This window comes from Cricetulus griseus, chromosome X, assembly GCF_003668045.3.
Source record: "Cricetulus griseus strain 17A/GY chromosome X, alternate assembly CriGri-PICRH-1.0, whole genome shotgun sequence".
NCBI lineage: Eukaryota > Metazoa > Chordata > Mammalia > Rodentia > Cricetidae > Cricetulus > Cricetulus griseus.
Genome location: NC_048604.1, coordinates 5161160 through 5181336, shown reverse-complemented (window position 1 = coordinate 5181336; position 20177 = coordinate 5161160). Strand labels below are relative to the sequence as shown.

At 46.7% G+C, this 20177-nt stretch overlaps 1 protein-coding gene across 9 annotated transcripts; it reads left to right on the top strand.

The window, feature by feature from the left end:
* The first annotated feature begins 10071 nt into the window (after positions 1-10071).
* On the top strand, positions 10072-20017 carry LOC100763051 (melanoma-associated antigen 11). 9 transcript variants are annotated; one of them, XM_035450119.1, is made up of 7 exons: positions 14179-14447; positions 14787-14873; positions 17087-17181; positions 17374-17490; positions 17921-18047; positions 18173-18244; positions 18588-20017. In XM_035450119.1, the coding sequence occupies exon 7, from the start codon at positions 18652-18654 to the stop codon at positions 19573-19575; it is 924 nt and encodes a 307-aa protein (XP_035306010.1). In that variant the 5' UTR covers positions 14179-14447; positions 14787-14873; positions 17087-17181; positions 17374-17490; positions 17921-18047; positions 18173-18244; positions 18588-18651; the 3' UTR covers positions 19576-20017. The 9 variants fall into 9 exon arrangements, with proteins under 9 accessions (XP_035306011.1, XP_035306010.1, XP_027288036.1 ...); XM_035450117.1 differs by lacking the exon at positions 14179-14447 and adding an exon at positions 17740-17800 and having other exon boundaries at positions 14722-14873; XM_035450120.1 differs by lacking the exons at positions 14179-14447; positions 14787-14873 and adding an exon at positions 10072-10309.
* Positions 20018-20177: the final 160 nt, after the last annotated feature.

Genomic DNA, 20177 nt, shown 5'->3' with positions numbered 1-20177 from the left:
TCTCAGGATATCAAAGTCCTGTCCTGTCCATTTCCTGTCTAATTCCTAAATTATATCTGGGGGAGTGTTCTACTGACTCTTCCAGGGCAAATACTCCATTATTTGCTACAGTCTTTAGCCTACTTGAATCTCCCATATGGGAATGCCATGTTCCTATGGGAACACTATACATGATGCTAGCCAGCTCTCTGGGTGGCTGACAAGATACTCCTATTCCATCTTTCGGATCAACCTCAGAAAACAAAGCTTCCTAGTCACCCTGGTAAGGTGATCAATTTCCCATTAATATTTTAACCCTCAGCATCACCATGAAAAATATTTGCTATTAACACTAGCAGAAATCTTAGCTTGCCCTTAGTGTGGAGGCTGACTGGGACCACAACAGTGGGGAACTTCTGGTTACAACAGGGATTTGGACTATCTGGACTATTGTATTCTATTGACACTGAGAAAAAAATCATAAATGGTTATGTAGTAGTTGATCAGCAAAAGCAACTAATAGGATTTGTTATGATAAAATCTTCATTTCTCAGAGGAATTTCTGAGAAAGTCAAATATGCCTGGAAATTCCTCACTTTCCCAAATGCTTCCAGGTGACAGAAACTTCAAATACAAAACACCTAATTTTCAAATCACTCTAATGCTGAACGCAGTGGTATACACTTGTAATCTCAATACTTGGAGGTAGAGGCAGGAGAATCAGACATTCAAGGCCATCCTCCACTACAAGGACAGTTTGAGGCCAGCCTGAGCTACATGACACCTTGTCACAAAACAACAAAAACAACTAACAAGAACAATCAAAAGCCAAAAACCAAAAAGAAACCCCTCAAATTATTCTAGAAACATCTATAGGAAGGGACCATCTTCATTCAATGATGCTTTTCTGTAATTTTACAATAAACTCTCATCTCAGCACACTGTTTTCTCATTGATTCATGGTTGTGAACTAAAGCTCCTCAATAAAGACACACCTATGCTAAAGTTTTTACAAGGCTGATTGATTGATTGATTGATTGGGGCTTATGACTGTAGACATTTGGAATGTTGCAGATACATTAGCAAATTACCTTGGGCTATCTTATGTCCCCTTTGGTAGCTATACATTTGCACCTCTGTGTCTAACCTACCATATTTTCAAATGTTAGATAAAACCCTTGGAATGTAGTAACTAACAGGTCACTAGTTTTCATCAACCTCAACAACTAAGAACGTAATCAAATACCATCTAAAACCGACAGCAGACATTTCTCTGTACTCTGTACCTACAGCAGACAAGCTTTGTACTCTGCTTACTTAAGAGTTCCTACCAGTGTATTTGAAAAACACTTTGGTTAATGGCTTTCTTTTCTTCTATAAGTATAGAGGTTCACATGATTACTTCCATGTTAGAACATTTTACTCAGAGCAATGTAATCCATCTTATGGGGTCATGGTCACTTATTTGACTCAGAATAAATGAACTTTTATTTCCTTTAAGGTGTTATTTTTGTTTGTTTTGTTTTCTTTTTGTGTAGATGGCCAATATATACCTGTGAGTCACGTATATGCTCTACATGACAGATCTTTCATGAATACCTATATCATTGCCATTAGGCATATTGAAAATGAGGATTTTTCCAGTGGAGAGGTATACAAATAAATAACAGCAGGGGAATGATTATTAAAGCTTCTTTATGAAATCAGAATTAGAACATCCAACATGAAAGTATTTTTTTCACATGTTCAGAGGACATATTACCACATATCTAAACATGGTGTTTCAAAGTGAACTTTATGTCAAAAGTCCCATTGCTACTATAAGGGTTCCATGGTGAACAAATTCATGCATGTCAGAGGAGGGCAGGTGATTAGGGATGGTTCCACTGGGTATGATGCAGTCTCCAGGTTCTTTTTACCTTATTACTTTCGGTTGACTCATAGTGCAATAGACTCAGAATGGATCACTCTATTCCCTGAGAAACATTGTAGAGTACTTGAGAGAGAATTAAATTAAGAGACACAGGTCTGCCTTGGGCAGGGAAGGGTGGGAACAGTATAGTGTTTAGATAAATCTTTGTTGTTTACTAGGTAGGAATCCTGGGAAACTTCTAAAAACTGCGTGATAAGTTGCTTTTTCATGTGTAAAATGTGTCATATAGGCATTTTTATCTGGATGGAAGGTGTAATGTATAAATGCATTGAAACACCAGACACAACAACTGGCATATGGAATATTTGTTGACTGTCAGGCTTTTCTAGTAGCTTCTTCTTCTATGAAATCTTATTTTATGTTTCTTATGACATTTCAGGTACGTCTCAGCTCATTAAGAGAAACTAAATAGAGAAATAGATAAAAATTCAGCTCAGTAATATTTACCTTGCAAATAATTTGTGAGTTTTCTTTTGTTGAGTGCAGTGCATTCATCTGCCATGTCTTCTTCGACAGGCTCCCCTTGCACTATTACTCATCTTCCCAAAGACCCTAACCTTCCTACCTGAAGTAGTTCAAGCAAGTTTCCCATTTAGTTCCCCGGGGCTGGTCCCAGCCACAGCCAGACAGCACAGTCCTTCTTTCTGGGCTGTGGACACATGCAGTCATCATGAGAGGCCCATGTCTGGGATCTGGCTCCTTCTGGGACTCTTACCTTCACTCATCCTCTGAAGACCTTACTACCAGAGTTGTCACATCCCTGAAGACCTCCTATACCCAGTCTTGGGGCAGAAAGGAGAGTCATCATAACAACCATACTTCCAGGGCTTGACAGACATCAGAAGAAGGGCACATGGGCTCTATGTGGCCCCTTGTTTGAGGTGATGTTAGGCTTCACCATGCACTCTCTTCTTATCATGTTAGATAACCTGGATTGTTGGCAGATAATAGATACTCCCTCTGATAACAGTAATGCCCTACCCCATGCTCTGCCAATAATACTTCATACTGTAACTCACCTTCCTGAGAGAAGAGACAAATGTAAAGTTGGAGTACACCTGGATACACATAGGATGTTTATTAAAACTGGAAAAAGGAGTAGTGGTCCTCTTTTGTCTTCGGGATTCCAAAACGTTTTGTATTAACTCCTCTCAAGGCACCTGTTGAACCTGAGATACATATTTCAGGCAAATGCCACCTCTGAGCCCCACCTTAACCCTTGAACAGGAAGTCAGAGGTGACAGCTTTGGGCCACAGACTTCCCCAAAATCAGGAGTGACATCAGAAGCAGCTTTCAAGTGTCCTATATCAGAGGTTTATTTGTTCTTCCTTGAGGGCCATGGTCCTGTACCATGGGAGATGTGAGGCTGTACACCCCCATGGAAATATCGGGTCCTCCCTAACACACTACAGGATGATACAAAGTTGCAGTGAGTCGGATTACTCTCTTCCAAGGTCTCCCAAGACTGACAGGAGTGGAGAGCCCCTAGTGTTATCTCAAGTCCAACAATGTGATTCCTAGGTAGTCCCGACTTGGGAACAGGGTCTTTTCATTAAAAATCCTCTCTCAAGAGTAGTCCACCTCCAGAAAGGTGCATGGATGGCTGTCTTTGCTCCAGGAAGTTCAAAAACTGGTTTTGTGTCCCCACATCATCAGACATGATGTGGAAATACAGGTAGGGGGTGAGTCTCCCAGAACACTGGAACTGTTTTCCTGGAGGACTATCAATAGGAGCATTAGGGGTGGGTGGGTGGGTGGGTAACATCTGCATAGGTTGCATCTTTTATCCCACATCACACCTTGACTCACAAGGAGTCTGGGCATCTCTACTTTGAGAACCTTCAAATGGCTCCTATGCAGAGGCAAGAAAGGGGGAGGATTGGGAACATTATGTGTGGTAAAGAGATGGTAATGGTTTCCCACTGGAAAGAGTTAGCACATTCAATTTTCCTCATTCTTAATTCTGTGTCCTATGAACCTAGAGTTCTGCATTTTATATTTTATCTTATGAAACGAATAGTAGTGCCATTATTGTAATTGGATGCTCAGTGAAGAAGACCTTATTAACTGAAGCTGCAATATGTGAAATATCATCTCATTAAATCATCTTGATTCCAGGTATTCTCAAATATTGTTCATCTCATTGCTGACTCAGTGATACCTTCTGGCAATACATGATGAGAAATATGCCTCTTACAGTCTAAGAAATTGGGACATTTCCTGGACCTCAAAGTCACAGATAATAATAAAATTTGCAGTCACATAGGACTTATCCTACTGTGCACTAAGCATGTTTAACATGCCTTTAAGAGAACATTGCAACAACTAACCTTACTTATATTCTTTGGATTTCCCAGGTAACCACATTTACAACTAAAGCTAATGAATAGTGTAATCTTAAATTACAAACCTTACATCACCTTGAACAACAATAATGCCCATGTGTTTGCATGTGTGTTCTGAACGTTTCAATAATCATTTTTGGGAAAGAGGAGTTGAGCTGAAAGCGGCCTTATAAAATGAAGATGCACAATAAGTGCTGAAGGCAGCATTCACACATTACTTGGTAAACAATGATGTTTGTACTACTGTTTGCTATCTGGGTCAGTTGGGGTCAGTGAATAATTCACTCTATAAAAGTAACCATCATTAACTCTCCATGTATTGCTTTCTGTGCCATTCAATAAAAGGGAGAGTAAGGCCCTTTGTTAGGAACAAACAGAGCAGAAAGATGCACACAGACACACAGACAAGACAGCATTCAGGCAGGCACAGATTAACACCCATACAACTGATGGAGAGTACAGAAGACACATGAAGTGACATCTTGTTTTGCCATCTAACTTTTGGTGGTGACCACACACTGTGAGTGTGGCTTCAGCTTTTCAGATGTGACCCCTTAGAAGGTAGAGGAGGGGCTGGCTTGCTCTCCTGGGTTGTGGTGAGAGCATCAGAAGGGCAGAGACGGCATCTTCTAGAGCAGGAAGGCTGCAGCAGTTATTTACTATCACATCTGTTTAAAGATTGTTTAAATTATATTTGGGAAGCTTCAGTCAGCAAGAAATATATGTTTCTGAGAATTACAGATTCTAGTTACCCATGCTTCTTATACCTAATGATGTTAGCCAGGTTCTCTATGTGCTCAGAGATGTACCTAACACAGATATTTCACCTTCAAACAAAGAATATGATATTTAAGTGTTCAATAATTTAGCACTCCACTGACATGAGACACAGTTGCTCCTGATAGCACAGAGCTATTCCCAAGAGTACGATGGGCACTGATGACACTCCATTTGGAGTTCATTTTCTTCTTGGCAATACTGGCCTTTCGGGAAAAAAAAAAACCTGCCCCTGCCTCAACCACTGACTTTGGACATGCTGTCCTAACTGTGCTAGCAGGAGAAAAACATAAAGAGACTGATGAAGCTTGCCAAGTCAGGGTAGAACAGTCTTTCAAATTTTCCTGCTTCTGAATTGGTCTTTCAGATGCTCTAGGCCTTAGCCAAAGTTGGTTGCCCTGCGGTTACTCTGAGACCTAGAGTGACTGCCCAGGTACCCTGCTGTTTCTGTCATTTCTTGCACCTTTAGGAAGTTGCCTGCTTGCACTTCCTGCTTACCCAAGTAAGGTTATTTTCCTCCTCAAGTATTTGATGAGGCTGAAGACTAGATAGTCACAGCTAGTAACCTCTCTTAGCTAGAACATATTAGATACATGACTTAGACTTCCAAAATAGGACAGCTCTCAGAATAATCTCTGTTATACACCATTACCCTGGGACTGGATGTCTAGTATGTATTTCTTGCTTCATATTGCTCTTGCTGTTTGTAGGTTTAAATTTGTGTATGTTTTTACCTTTCCTTCTCCTTAACTACACTGGATACTTGTTTCCATTGTATATGGGTTTTGTATCAGGCTTAAAATCCTCTTATTCAGACAAAACAGGGAGATGTAATGGCATCTTGCTTTGCAGGTGAACTTGCTGTGGTGGCCACACCCAATGGGCATGGCTTCAGGTGTTCAGAAGTGGCACCTTATAAGGTAGAGGAGGGGCTGTTTGTCTGTCTAGGGTTGCAGTGAGAGCATCAGAGGGGCACAAACTGCATCTTCTGGAGCAGGATACCCGAGGAGGTTATTTACTATTATTTGCGTGAGTGCTTCCCTAATAACTACCTATTTATTATTTATCTTAGGTCTGGTTGAACTCACTTAGACCACGCCATCAGACACAGGGAGAGTAGCAGAAAATTCAAATCTGGGCTAGCTTTTGGTTAAATGACAGCATGGGGGAGTGCTCTGCTTTCTTAATTCCACACAGAAACTTCACTGGTGAATCGGGGTTAATCGCTATGCACTGATCTACCTAATATATCTTATGCTGCCTCTCCCTGAGACTCTCTGCCATGGCTCCTAATGCAGCCTTTACTTTGTTTAGGGGTGGCATAGGTGGGAGAGAGGACCATCTGAGGGGTTCATTATCAGATAGAGGCCAGGGAAATCCCTGAACCTCTGGTACATTTTCAGATTACCTCTTTACAGAAAAGAAAGTCAGTGGAGAGATCTCAAAATCAGCCTTGTTGAGCAATGAAAGTTTGAACATCCAATGACAGACACAGACCTGAGGATTATCGACAGTTGATTCAACAAATGGCTGCATGCATGTACAACAGCTTTCTGTGACAAAAAAGAAGGAAAAGAGGAAGACAGACTTGAGAAGATGAGAACAGAGGGTAGATTATGTAAACCCAGGTCAAGAAATGCAGATTCTGATACAGCAGCATCTCAGCAGATGGTCCTCAAACTACATGGGGCTGGTTTCTGAGCCTGAGCCCTCTGTAGATGGGTGTTTTGCATTCTCATGGGATGGGAACTGTTATGTGAGCTCCTTGGGTTTGAAGGATGTCTACCTCAGTGCTGACTTGTGAGGAGTCCCTCCACAAACTTCCATTTCCAGGTATCAGGATGGGAGGTACGAGATGGTAATTGTTATGTGGGGCTCCTTGGGTTTGAAGGACATCACTTCAGTACTGACTTGTGAGAAGGAGTCCCTCCACACATTTCCATATCCAGGTATCAGGATGGGAGTTAGGGGTGAGAACTGTTATGTGGGGCTTCTTGTGTTTGAAGGACACCTACCTCAGTGCTGACTTGTGAGAAGGAGTCCCTCCACACACTTCCATATCCAGGTATCAGGATGGGAGTTAGGGGGTGAGAACTGTTATGTGGGGCTCCTTTGGATTGAAGGACATGTACCTCAGTGCTGACTTGTGAGAAGGAGTCCCTCCACACACTTCCATATCCAGGTATCAGGATGGGAGTTAGGGGATGAGAACTGTTATGTGGGGCTCCTTGGGATTGAAGGACATGTACCTCAGTGCTGACTTGTGAGAAGGAGTCACCCCACACACTTCCATATCCAGGTATCAGGATGGGAGTTAGGGGGTGGGAACTGTTATGTGTGACTCCTTGGGTTTGAAGGACACCTACGTCAGTGTTGACTTGTGAGAAGGCAGCCCTCCACACACTTCCATATCCAGGTATCAGGATGGGAGGTAGGGGGTGAGAGATGTTATGTGGGGCTCCTTGGGATTGAAGGACATGTACCTCAGTGCTGACTTGTGAGAAGGAGTCCCTCCACACACTTCCATATCCCGGTATCAGGATGGGAAGCAGGTGTGGGATCTATTATGTGGACGTGATTGTGTTTGAAGAATACCTGATGGGGAATGTACTGTGTATGTTTATCTTATTGTTAAATAAAGTTCTGTTTGGCCAATGAAACAGCAAGTTAGACAGGACTAGGAGTCAAAAGGATTCTGGGAAATGTAGCAGAGAAGTGGTGTTCCAGGCCGGAAGTGACATAGCAAGGAGACTGATATCTAAGCAAGGAGTTAGAGGAAGGGTCCTTTTCCTCTTCCCATCGTCCAGAGGCAGGATGTGAGCCACCAGCAAGAGACAGTGCCAGCAGAAGGCATCCTCTATAAAGATAAGTCTTATAAAATATATACATTTATGATAATTAAAACTGAGCTAGCAGATGAATAGTCCTAGTCATTGGCCAGGCAGCTCTGAACCTAATACAAGTCTCTGTCTATTAATTGGGGCCCTAACTCGGGAGGGTGGCTGGCATAAAGCATACACATGTCGGTGAGGCTCAGCGTCTTTTGGCGGAAAGATTTATCGTAACAGAATGGTGTCAGTAGTGGGATGACCCCATGCCCCGAGGTTCCCAAAGAAAGAGGGATACCTGCTGCCACAGTATGCCCTGTCAGGCTGCTGAGAGGCATCGGAGCAGCTTCCATATGCTTGTGTTGTCCCAGGGCTATTGGGGTTTCTCTAGTCACTCCCAAGATTATAAAGACAGATCCAGATAAAGAAAAACCTCTAAAGGTTTACATTGCATTTAAAAGTATATGAAGGCTTGTAGAGAAAAAGTAACAGGAGGAAATAGAGTAGCCAGTTATAGTGGCACATGCCGGTAGGATTTGCTGAAGGAAGCAGAGGCAGGCGGATTTCCACAGAGAAACCCGGTCTCAGGGAAGAAAGAAACAATAACAAGTAAAAATTTAGTAATAAAAAGCCACATAAAGATAAAAAAATACACAGAGGATCTGGATACTGTATGCCATATTGCTGTCTTTAAATTGTTTGATTGCCAAGAAAGACTTCCTGCTGCTAAAATACATTTTATTATAAATGCGGTTAAATTAATCTAATTTATACATTTTGAAAAGGCTTTGACTTCAAAATTTAAGTCTAAGGACACGATGCTTGGAAAAATAATTTTTGTTGGTGTTTCCACAGAAAATGGAGATCTGGGGATTCCTTCCAGACAAATATGGTTTGATCAAGCAAGACCCCCTAAAGCTGAGATGATACAGACTTACAGACTACAAAAACAAGGACTTGGTCACATTTCTGTGATTTATCCTGATTCCAATTGTATGAACATCGTCCCCAATCAGCAGAAAGCAGTTTAGAAAGAATGATGCCCATATTCCCAAACATTGTTTATAAATGTTTGTTTTCATTTAAATGGGGTTGGTTATAAATGGTAATAAACATAGTCAATCTTTTTTTTAAAGAAAAAAGGGAAATAGGATATAGGAATGAATACTTTGCATTGGTATCAATTTTCATTTAGTGATACAACTTTAAGGTGAATTTTGTGATAGGTATATGTCTCCTTTGTTTAGGTATTGTGTTTATACAGATCTTATAAACAAGAAATGCATAATTAAATACAGGTTATATAATTGCCTATGATAGTCAGAACTTATAATTAGGTTAGTTAGGTTTTCTAGATTTATAGAGATGTATTTGAGATGGGTTGTTATTCTCCAAACCTTTCAAAGACTTACAGAAATATGGCATTTAAATAATTTAGGGTTTTTCTTGGCAGTGAGACACAACTGCTCCTGGCACACAAATTACATCAGAAAGGAGGATGGGCATTGAAGAAACTCGTTATGGAGTTTGCTTTCAACATGGCAAGATTAGCCATTTGGACAAGAAACTGCTCTTGCCTGGACTGTTTGTTGCTGTATAAACTGGACATGCAGGACCCACAAGAAAGTGACTGCTGAACTTTCAAAACAAGACAGTACTGAAGGATTCCTGTTAAAATGGAGAAGTGTGCCAGACACACTGTGGCCTATGGGCTAAAGATGGATGCCCCAACGTTACAGAGGAACTTTGGGTGACTGTCCAGGTAGCGAGATGTCTCTGTCAATTCAAGAGTTCTTATATTATCCTACTGTGGTCTTTGATAGAGTTAAAGACAGATAGTTATGGTTATAGTTTTCTTCAGTTATTATAAAAGATAAGTTATCCTTCTTTTTATTTAGACAGAAAAGAGGAGATGATGGGAAAGTACTGTGTATGTTCATCTTATTGATTGTTGAATAAAGTTCTGTTTGGCCAATGAAACAGCAAGTTATACAGGACTAGGAGTCAAAGAGGATTCTGGGAAATGTAGTAGAGAAGTGGTGTTCCAGGCAGGAAGTGACATAGCAAGGAGACTGATATCTAAGCAAGGAGAAAGAGGAAGTGTCCTTTTCCTCTTCCCATCATCCAGTGGCAGGATGTGAGCCACCAGCAAGAGACAGTGCCAGCAGAAGGCATCCTCTATAAAGATAAGTCTTATAACATATATAGATTTATGATAATTAAAACTGAGCTAGCAGATGAGAATCCAAGTCATTGGCCAAGCAGCTCTGAACCTAATACAGCTCTCTCTGTGCATTAATTGGTGGCCTAACTTGTGTGGGGGGGTGGCATAAACATAAATAGGTCGATGGGGCTGAGTGGATTTTGGCGAAAAGATTTATCATAACTGATACCTGCCTCACTGCAACTTGTGAGAAGGCAGCCCTCCACACACTTCCATATCCAGGTATCAGGATGGGAGGTAGGGGGTGGGAACTGTTATGTGGGGCTCCTTGGGACTGAAGGACATCTACCTCAGTGCTGACTTGTGAGAAGGAGTCCCTCCACACACTTCCATATCCAGGTATCAGGATGGGAGGTAGGGGGTGAGAACTGTTATGTGGGGCTCCTTGGGATTGAAGGACACCTACCTCAGTGCTGACTTGTGAGAAGAAGTCCCTCCACACACTTCCATATCCAGGTATCAGGATGGGAGGTAGGGGGTGGGAACTGTTATGTGGGGCTCCTTGGGATTGAAGGACATCTACCTCAGTGCTGACTTGTGAGAAGGAGTCCCTCCACACACTTCCATATCCAGGTATCAGGATGGGAGTTAGGGGGTGGGAACTGTTATGTGGGGCTCCTTGGGATTGAAGGACATGTACCTCAGTGCTGACTTGTGAGAAGGAGTCCCTCCACACACTTCCATACCCAGGTATCAGGATGGGAGGTAGGGGTGAGAGATGTTATGTGGGGCTCCTTGGGATTGAAGGACATCTACCTCAGTGCTGACTTGTGAGAAGGAGTCCCTCCACACACTTCCATATCCAGGTATCAGGATGGGAGGTAGGGGGTGAGAGATGTTATGTGGGGCTCCTTGGGATTGAAGGACATCTACCTCAGTGCTGACTTGTGAGAAGGAGTCCCTCCACACACTTCCATATCCAGGTATCAGGATGGGAGGTAGGGGGTGAGAGATGTTATGTGGGGCTGTCCCGCGCGCTCTCTGTATTTCTCGCCAGCAAGAAATCATACGCAGGACACTCGGATCCTTCTGCAGGAAAGCTTTAATGCGTCTTGAGAGGAGAGCATAAGCTTACCAGAGCGGAGACCCTGAGCCAAGAATCCCGTCCCCTAATAAAGGCTGGCAGCCGCCGCCTGGGACGTGTCACCCTATGATTGGCTGCAGCTCATCAGGCCATATGACGCCACGGAATAGGCAGAGATCAAGGAATGGAAAATTACCCAGCGCCTGCGCAATAATCTTGTTTACATTCGGTGCCTGCCGGATGCAGGCGCCATCTTGTAATGGAGAATGCAGGGACGGCTCCCTACATATCCCCCTTTTTTTATTAATTAATGAAAAGGCTTTATATTATTACAAGCAAATAGGTCACCCATATGTTGAGGGATAGAGGTAGAGGTTGTACCTTCCCAAAATCAAACATTAAGACTGTGTACGGGAGTCGCGACTAGGCTGTTAGCTTGACCCGAAGCACTCTCGACCTGTCCTCTGCCGTTTTTCTGGGAAAGGGAGTCTCAGGGCAGGTAACCCTTATGCAGGTCAACGTACCTCCCAGAGAAGCCTGTATAATAGGCAACTCTGTGCGATGCCTTTGCTCAGCATCCCTCATGGGCTGCTCAAGCCAGGCACTCTACCCTGTGCAATGAGCCTAGGCTCCGGGTGTGCAAGAGCTGTCTGGCCAGCGGCCTATTGCTTAAGCATAGTTATCCAAATATCAGTGGAAGCCCCTTGTTCCAAAGCTACAAGCGCTTGGGCGATAACCACCTTGTCTCTCTTAGTTTGAGCCCTGAGCCTACAGACCAGCCAGAGAAGCAACATCAATCCGCAGCAAACGGCTGTACCAAACAATCCCACCTCCACCCATTTCCTTAAAATAGGAGACAGCTGAAGCAATCCATGATGACAGTCCCTCCGTCAAAGACAGGAGTTAATCTGGATAATAGCGGCTCTCAACTCCCGGGGAGAGGGTGGAGTTCCGACTTTTGAGGGTCCAAAGAGGCTCTTCGGGTGAGTCTTTCCAGGATCCACAGGGGATTCTCTTCATCCTGTGGAAAAACACATATCGCTCCCCTGGATCTTATGAGAATGGGATCCGGGCCTCTCCAAAGATCAGTTAAGATATCTTTTCATTTTACCATTTCCTTTTGGCCTTTTAGGTTTTGAGGTATGACGCTTGGCCGCTGTATGGCCCTGAGCGTCGGTGTTTAGAAAATTAAGGGTAAAGAGTGCCATGGATATTGCAACTCTTGGCACCGAGGGTAAGGATGCTCCCATTCCCTCCTTTTGTTTGATTAAATAAGGCTTAAGTGTGCGATGGGCATGTTCCACAATGCCTTGTATAAGGTAGGCCAGTTAGATGGGTAATTTCCATCTGTCTGTAGAAGTGCTGGAACTTTTGAGAGGTATAAGCCGGCCCATTATCTGTTTTTAAGAAGCACACAGGTGGCTAGGTAAAGTCTTATTTCTGTAATACAGCTGAACTTCCTTAAACAGTAGCTTAACTTCTTTCTGAGGCAGGGTTTTTTTTTTTGTGACTTTGGAGCCTGTCCTGGAATTCGATCTGTCGGACCAGGCAGGCCTTGAACTCATAAAGATCCATCTGACCAGGCAGGCCTTGAACTCATAAAGGCTTAAAGGCGTATGTCGCCAACGCCCTAAACTTAAAGGCGTGTGTCACCAACACCCTGAGCTTAAAGGTGTGTGCTACCAACATAATAGATTAGCATCTTTTACAAAACAAGAACTTTACATTGTCAGGCTTTGCTTAAAAATTCTAAATTGAAGCTCTTTAAGTATAAACATTAATAAAATCAAACATTTGAAAAACTGGTTTTAAAAAGAAATTTAAATTCCCTTAAGGTCTTTTTGTAATATATAGAAGCATTAACATTTTAAATCTTAACTGAAAAACTTGTTTCTAAGATGGTATTTCTAATTTCCATGCGGTCACCTTAGTCAAGATGGCGGTCTAAGTATCCTTTTTTTAACTTTAGCAAAATGGCTACCGTCAGTCATGTGACCAGCTACAAAATGGCCGTACCAGGAAATAGAACATTTTAAAACAAGCATACATTAATTACTTGAGCAACTTTAGGATATGAGGCTTTTCCCAGGCATCCCAGGCCTCCAAGCAGTGTTGAATAACATGCATGGCCTTTTCCCCTATCAAAGACTGGGAAAGCCATCTGTAATTTTCTCTGCTCCTCTAATGGTAAAAAGGAGTCGGTACCAAATTTTTGTTGTAACTCATATAATGGGGGTGCTGATGGAAGTACACCCGCTGGATTAACAGGTCTCTTAAATTTACCGGGGTGTGACCGGTTATCCCCTATTTTCTCTCCCTCCATTTTTGTTTCTTTTTCACCTAGCTGAGCTGTTTCCTCTAAAACTTTATCTCTTGAGCTTTTAGAGTCATTAGAGCTATCAAGATTTAAAGCTTTAAACTTATTTACAGAATCATCTAACAAATTATTCACTCCCTTGTCAGTAGACATCCCAGGAGGTCCTTTTTTCTTATTTGTTGCTGTTTCTCTTAACAAATTATTCACTCCCTTGTCACTAGACATCCCGGGAGGTCCTTTTTTCTTATATTTTATTGTTAGGCGCGCCCCATCTCTCACTACATTCGGTTTCTGACATGTAATTCTGGACTTCTTTAAGATTGTTACAACAGTGAGAAAAGTCAAAATAGCTCCTAGTAAAAGCATAGAAGCCTCTATATTAACCTCCCACAATAGCAACATTCCCAAGCCAAAGTCCAGAAAAATCATACCTCTCCGAATTTACCACCCTGCAGTTCTGAATCCGCCTCGTTAGAGGGGTCTCCGAGGTGCTGGAAATGTTCACATGTTCCCGGGTTTCAGCACCATATGTCCCGCGCGCTCTCTGTATTTCTCGCCAGCAAGAAATCATACGCAGGACACTCGGATCCTTCTGCAGGAAAGCTTTAATGCGTCTTGAGAGGAGAGCATAAGCTTACCAGAGCGGAGACCCTGAGCCAAGAATCCCGTCCCCTAATAAAGGCTGGCAGCCGCCGCCTGGGACGTGTCACCCTATGATTGGCTGCAGCTCATCAGGCCATATGACGCCACGGAATAGGCAGAGATCAAGGAATGGAAAATTACCCAGCGCCTGCGCAATAATCTTGTTTACATTCGGTGCCTGCCGGATGCAGGCGCCATCTTGTAATGGAGAATGCAGGGACGGCTCCCTACATGGGGCTCCTTGGGATTGAAGGACATCTACCTCAGTGCTGACTTGTGCAAAGAGCTCTCATCAGCCTTCCAAACTGCGGAGAGGGGCTTTTCAGATCCCATTTGTCAAGTTCCTTTCAGTATAAAGGATGCCGAATGGCTGACTTGTGAGAAGAGACCCCCAACCCCCCATCCCCCCAACCCCCTCTCTTTTTTCCCCCAACCCCCCACCCCCCATCCACCCAACTCCCCACCCCCCCAACCCACCCCTCACCACCCCACCCCAAAAACACAACCCCCCGCCCCCCACCCCTCCCCCATACTCCACCCCTCCAGCCCCCGACAACCCCAACTCCCCATCCCCCCCCCACCCCCTCCAACTCCCCACTCCTCACCCCCCACCCCCCACTCCCCTACCCACGTACCCTCCTACCCACCCCTCTCACCACCCCAACCCTCTCACCCCCACCCCTCCCCGGCTCACGTGTCCCCCCACGTGTGCCCAGCCCTCCCCATACGGGCACTTTAGGGGCTGGCCGCCATTTTGTGAGGTTCCTGGAAGGCAGACATCTCGCGGACACGTCAGGGTTGAGGTGAGCTCTTCAGGGGGAAGGAAAGGGGCCCTTTCGGGAGAGGTGGACCTCGCACGTGGCCTGCGGACAGCCTACACTAGGCTGGGGTCCCGTGGATAACGGGGACCCATCCGGTGCTGGTGTCGGGGGTTGCGGCCGGGCTCCATCTTTGGCCTTCTTCCCGAGGGAGGGCGGCAGGGAGGGACGTGAGGGCTGCAGGGAGGGACGGGGCCTGTCCCCCAGCAGTAAGAAGGACAGTCGTCCCTGGAGCGCACTGTGAAGGTGGGCTGTGGTGAGAGGGTCCCTGGGTGACCATTGGGCCGTCAGTGTGGGGTGTGTGCCGCCACCTCACCGGGGTCTTCGTGTGGGAGCAGCCCTCCCCTCACTGCGGCCCGTGGAGGCACGGCGGCAATGGGTCCAGAGTGGGGGGGGCACATGACTTTCTCCATCACTGGGAGAGACTGGCTCTCAGAAGCCAAGCCGAGACGCACAGGCCGGGAGTCAGGCTAGTGTGTAGGTTTTCCAGGGTCCTGTCCCCAACTGAGCGTGCCCGTGGGAACAGGGCCCTCCAGCTTCCGCAAAGGCTTCCACATCCCGGGACTGGGGGGCTGGGAGCCATTCTGGGAGGTCCCTGAAGGGAGAGAGCCAGGCTGTTCTCCTGGGTGCCGGACTTGCGGGCCTTGGACACATAGTGCAGGGTCCTGGAAGGGAGCCCTTCCCGCCTGCGTTTCCTCATCCGGACACGTGGGCTGCTCAGAGCCGTGGCCAGGGGTGCGAGGAAGCCGTGTGGGCAGAGAGGCGCTTCGGGTATCTGGGAACTGGGGACTCAGAACCACTTTCTGGGTGCCTGGAGGGCACCAGTACAGTCGTGCTCCAGGCCTGGGAGAATTGGGGCGCCCAATGAGGCGCTCAGGCGCCTAGGGCGGTTATGTCAGTGGGCGCTTCTTGCATCCGGGTTCTCGGGACTTCGAAGCCCTTCTGGGAGGTTCGCAAGAGGAGGGGGACAGTCAGGCTTGCCGTGCCACACCGGACTGCTTTGGGGACTCAAGGCATGATTGTGGTGCCTGGGAGTCGGTCTCACCGCTCTTCCGCTTATGGGTACTGGGGAGCTAGGAGCCAGTGGCAGACCTGGCAGGATTATGACAGGCTCCCCACGTTTTCTGAATACAGGTGACTGATTCTGGGATGTCAAGGGCCCTTTCATAATGGAAAGTTTTCCCATACTCCAGGGTTGACACCTGGCTTACTGTCTCACCTTCCACTTGGCCTGAACCTCTTGCTAGGAGCCGCTTTAAGAGCATCCCAGACAGGCCTCTGCCAGCTCTAGGGTGAGGGCCAGTCACAAACTCCAGAGAGAGGGTGTGTCCCACAGTGTGTCCACTGTATCCCTGCAGAGGGCCCTGCACCACGTGGGCGCCCGCTTGCAGTATTCAGTGCTTAACCATGTCAGTCAGTGTCACAAAGACAGAGAGCAATGTTCTTCTTTTCTTTAGTTTTGATTTTTTGAGACAGGGTTTCTCTGTGTAAAGGTTGGCTGCCCTGGAACTGGCTCTGTAGAACAGGCTGGCTGCGAACTCGCTCAGATCCACCTGCCTCTGCTGCGGTAGTGCTGGCATTAAAGGCCTGTGCCGCCACCCACCCCTCTGCTCAAGGATCACATTTTTAAGGGGTCCACTTATACCACACAGTGGCTTTGCATTCAGCAAGTACGTGGGAACCAAGTGGACTTAAGAAGCACCACTCCATCTGGGGGCTTCCCGAATGGTATTGCTGCTGTGGTGCACTTGGAGGAACTCACCTGCTTCCCCTCCTTCACCTCGTATGGACTGTGCCTTTGCTTCAGACTGTATGATGGGAAGGAGGCGGGGGACTCGTCCTGGGGGTAAGGTCTCCCTCAGATTTGTAGTGGTAGGGATCCAGGGCCACCAAGGAGGAAACAGTGTGATCTCTGGTCCAAGACATACACAAGCAGTCTTTGCTGTCAGCGTCGACTAGTTACGGGTGCAGACTGTGGACTCTGACTCACACGGTCACCTCAGACTTAGACTGACTGGGGTGATAAGGTGGGGGCTCAGACTTGGCTTGGACCTGAAAGTTGGATCTGAGAGTCAGGAGGGGTGTCGTGAGGAAGGAAGAGGAAGGAAGGCTTCAGAATGTGTGAGAAAATGCAGGGCTCTGCCCCTTTTGCCAGTCTCGAGAAACCCGGGCACGTTCACTTCTGTCTCCTCTCTCAGGAAGGTGAGCCTTGCACCGTGGGGGTACCACCACAGCCCAGAGGGGAGCACAAGTGCTTGCTGGAGGAGGAGCCCATTTTCCATCGTGAATCCTGGTAAGCTGTCATGCTCACAACTGAACATGGGAAGAGGGCCCCGTTCCCCAACAGAAGACTGTACAAAGCGTGTATGCCCCTGTTCCTATGCCGGGGCCGGAGGGGGGGTGGGAGCTGCCGTGCCTGGCTTCCTTGGGCTGCATGACTTACTTGGCTTGAGACCTCTTCTGGGAGTGATGACCTTGTTCCTAGGGTTGATATCAGATCAGCAGTGGCAGCCAGGTCTGGAGAGCAGAGGGATTCTGCAGGGTGTGGACCTCCCCTGAGGACTGACTCTGAAGCAGAGAGCAAAAGGACTGCACAGACTGGGTATGACCCGGAGTCAGCGCTCCGGCTTTACTTACTCCAGCCATACCCCCACCCACCCCAGCCCCAGGGAGGTAGTACAGAGGGTGTGTTTGTGGAGATGGGGCCTGCTTGGAAGAGCAGGTCTCAAGAAGGAAGGCAGAGGTGCACTCAGGGTGGTCTTAGGGAACTCCTATGTAAGCAGAGTGGAGCCCTGTTCCCCCATAGGGCTGGATGGGCTGTGTCACAACACTGACTCCTGGGACGTTACAGGGCCTGGCATGCGTGACTTCACTAGAGTGGGAGACCTTGTCTGAGCACGGCCCTTGCTTAAGTGAGCGCCTGGGAAGTTCCAGGAAAGAATCCCAGGGGGTTAGTGAAGGAGAATCCACTCCAGACCCCAGACAGCAGCCCCACAAGAGACTTCCCTGAAGCAGTGTCTGTCTCACAACAGCCCCGGACAGGGCTGCGAGGCTGAGCCCCTGCTCTGGTTCCAGTCAGTGCTCTAAGGGAGCTGAAGGACCTACCTCAACCTGGGTCATCAGAGGAAGGCTTGGGTCTGTGAGGGCTCCTGGTGAGAGGTGAGAGTCCCATCAGCCACAGGCAGAGTGCTGGCTACCTACCTGCCTGTCTGGGGGCTGTGGGAAAAGAGAGGCACTTTGAGTGGATTCCTTCCCCTCTCCTACTCTTCCTTTCTTTCTCACAGCAGTAGTCTCTTCCCTTAAAGACCTTGGACCCGGAGATCCCAGGGAAGCTCCTCAACTAGCCATTCATCAAGGTGAGAATCGGGCCCCTGTCCTGTGCTCGCCCAAATGAACCACACTGAATTGAGGTAGCTCTTTCAGTCCCCCTTCTCCCACTCCCACCTCCAGTCAGGTGTCAGGAGGTGTGAGGTGACCTCACTGCCTTCCTGTTCTGAGGCTTGCCCTCAGGCAAGAAGAGGCATACACCCTGGGAGCAGGGTCTCTTCTTCTTTGAGCCTCTCAGAGGAACGTGCAGTACCAGAGTCCTTTAGCCTCGGAGCCCCCCTCCCCCCACCCAAATCCTCCCACAGGCGCTTTTTGAGAGCCACCTGAGGAATGGCTGTCAGAGTCTACTCACCCTCTCCCTTTCTGCCCCAGGCCTGTGAGTCTTCATCTCTGTGACCTGCACTGTGTCCTGCCTGTGTTCCCAAGGAATCTCAGCATGGATCCTACTGAGAACAGCCAGACCTTCAACGTCCCTGACAACACTCGGTCCCAAAGGCCTGCAAGGGGCCTGGAGGCTGCCCAGGTCCCCGTAGCTGAGGTGGGGGATGCTGAGGCCACTGTCCCCACCTCAGGGGAAGTGTCTGTTGGAGAAATGCCCAGTTCTCCCCAGAGTGCTGAGGCAGCCTCTTCTCCTCCTGCTGCCCTGGGCTCCAATGCAGGGGGGGCATCTACAGAGGCCTCTAGAAACCAAGCTAGTGAAGTGGCCCTTCCTGAGCCCTCCTTGCAGCAGGAACTCAATAGAAAGATAGTTGATTTGGTTTTCTTCCTGCTCCTCAAGTACAGGAGGGGGCAGGTGACAAGTAGGGCAGAAATTTTGCATGCGGTCATCAGAGAATATGAGGCATACTATTCTGCGATCTTTAGTAAGGCCATTGACTGCATGAGACTGATGTTTGGGCTTGACATAATAGAAAGGAATCCCCTTGTCCACTCCTACTCTCTTGTCCATGCTCTAGGGATCACCTATGATGGGCTGCAGCATGGTTTCCCAGGCATACCAAAGACAGGCCTCTTGATAATCATGCTGTGTATCATCTTCATAGAGGACAATTGTGTCAGCGAGGAGGCCTTGTGGCGCATATTGAATGGTTTGGGGCTGTATGCTGGGAGGGATCATTTCATATACGGGGAGCCCAGGAGACTCATCACTGAGCATTTTGTGCAGGAAAGATACCTGGAGTGCAGACAGGTGCCAGGCAGCGATCCTCCTAGCCATGAGTTCCTATGGGGCCCCAGGGCCCATGCGGAAACCACCAAGATGAAAATCTTGAGGTTTTTTGCCAGCATAATTAGGCGGGATCCCAGATCCTACCCCTACAGTTATGCAGATGCTTTGAGAGATGAGCTGCAGAGGACCTAGACCTGAATCGCCCAGCAGATGATACTACTGTCCTGAGCAGCACCCATTCTAGCGCACTGGCAGTTTCCAGGTCAGGTAGTCAGACATTTAAGGACTTGTACCCTCAGTGGAGTGCTGGTGGAATGACAGCATGAACCGTTTCATTCTTCCTGTTCTCACTGGGTGACTTGGGCTTTCTTGTTATTTCACAATGTTGCTACTGTTACTACAAGGTTCCCTATTGGAGATGTTTTAAATTCATGAATATAGTTTGTAAACTGAACTACTGTTGTTGATCCACGTTAGGAGAATTTTATCATTTTTTTGAACAGTTGAGAATGACATGTCCAATTTGGAAAATGTATTAAGATTCTATAGCATTCTAAGTGGAATTACCCTGGCAATGGGAAGGAACTTGTCATTTTCATGTAAAAACAATAAATTTTAAAAGAATTGCCTTCAAGTTTTAGTCTTCTGTTCTGTTTAGTGGCAGTGAAAGCTATAGTGAGGTGAATGCAATCTTGAGCACCTACTCTGTGAAAGGACCTGTGTTAGCAGCGAGATGTAAGAAAAGTCTTATCCACCCTTTTTCCGTGACAAGGTCAAGTACAACATCAACAGCC

Excerpts from the sequence above, each read along its gene's own strand:
- LOC100763051 (XM_035450120.1), top strand. The coding sequence starts at position 18,652 with ATGGATCCTACTGAGAACAGCCAGACCTTCAACGTCCCTGACAACACT.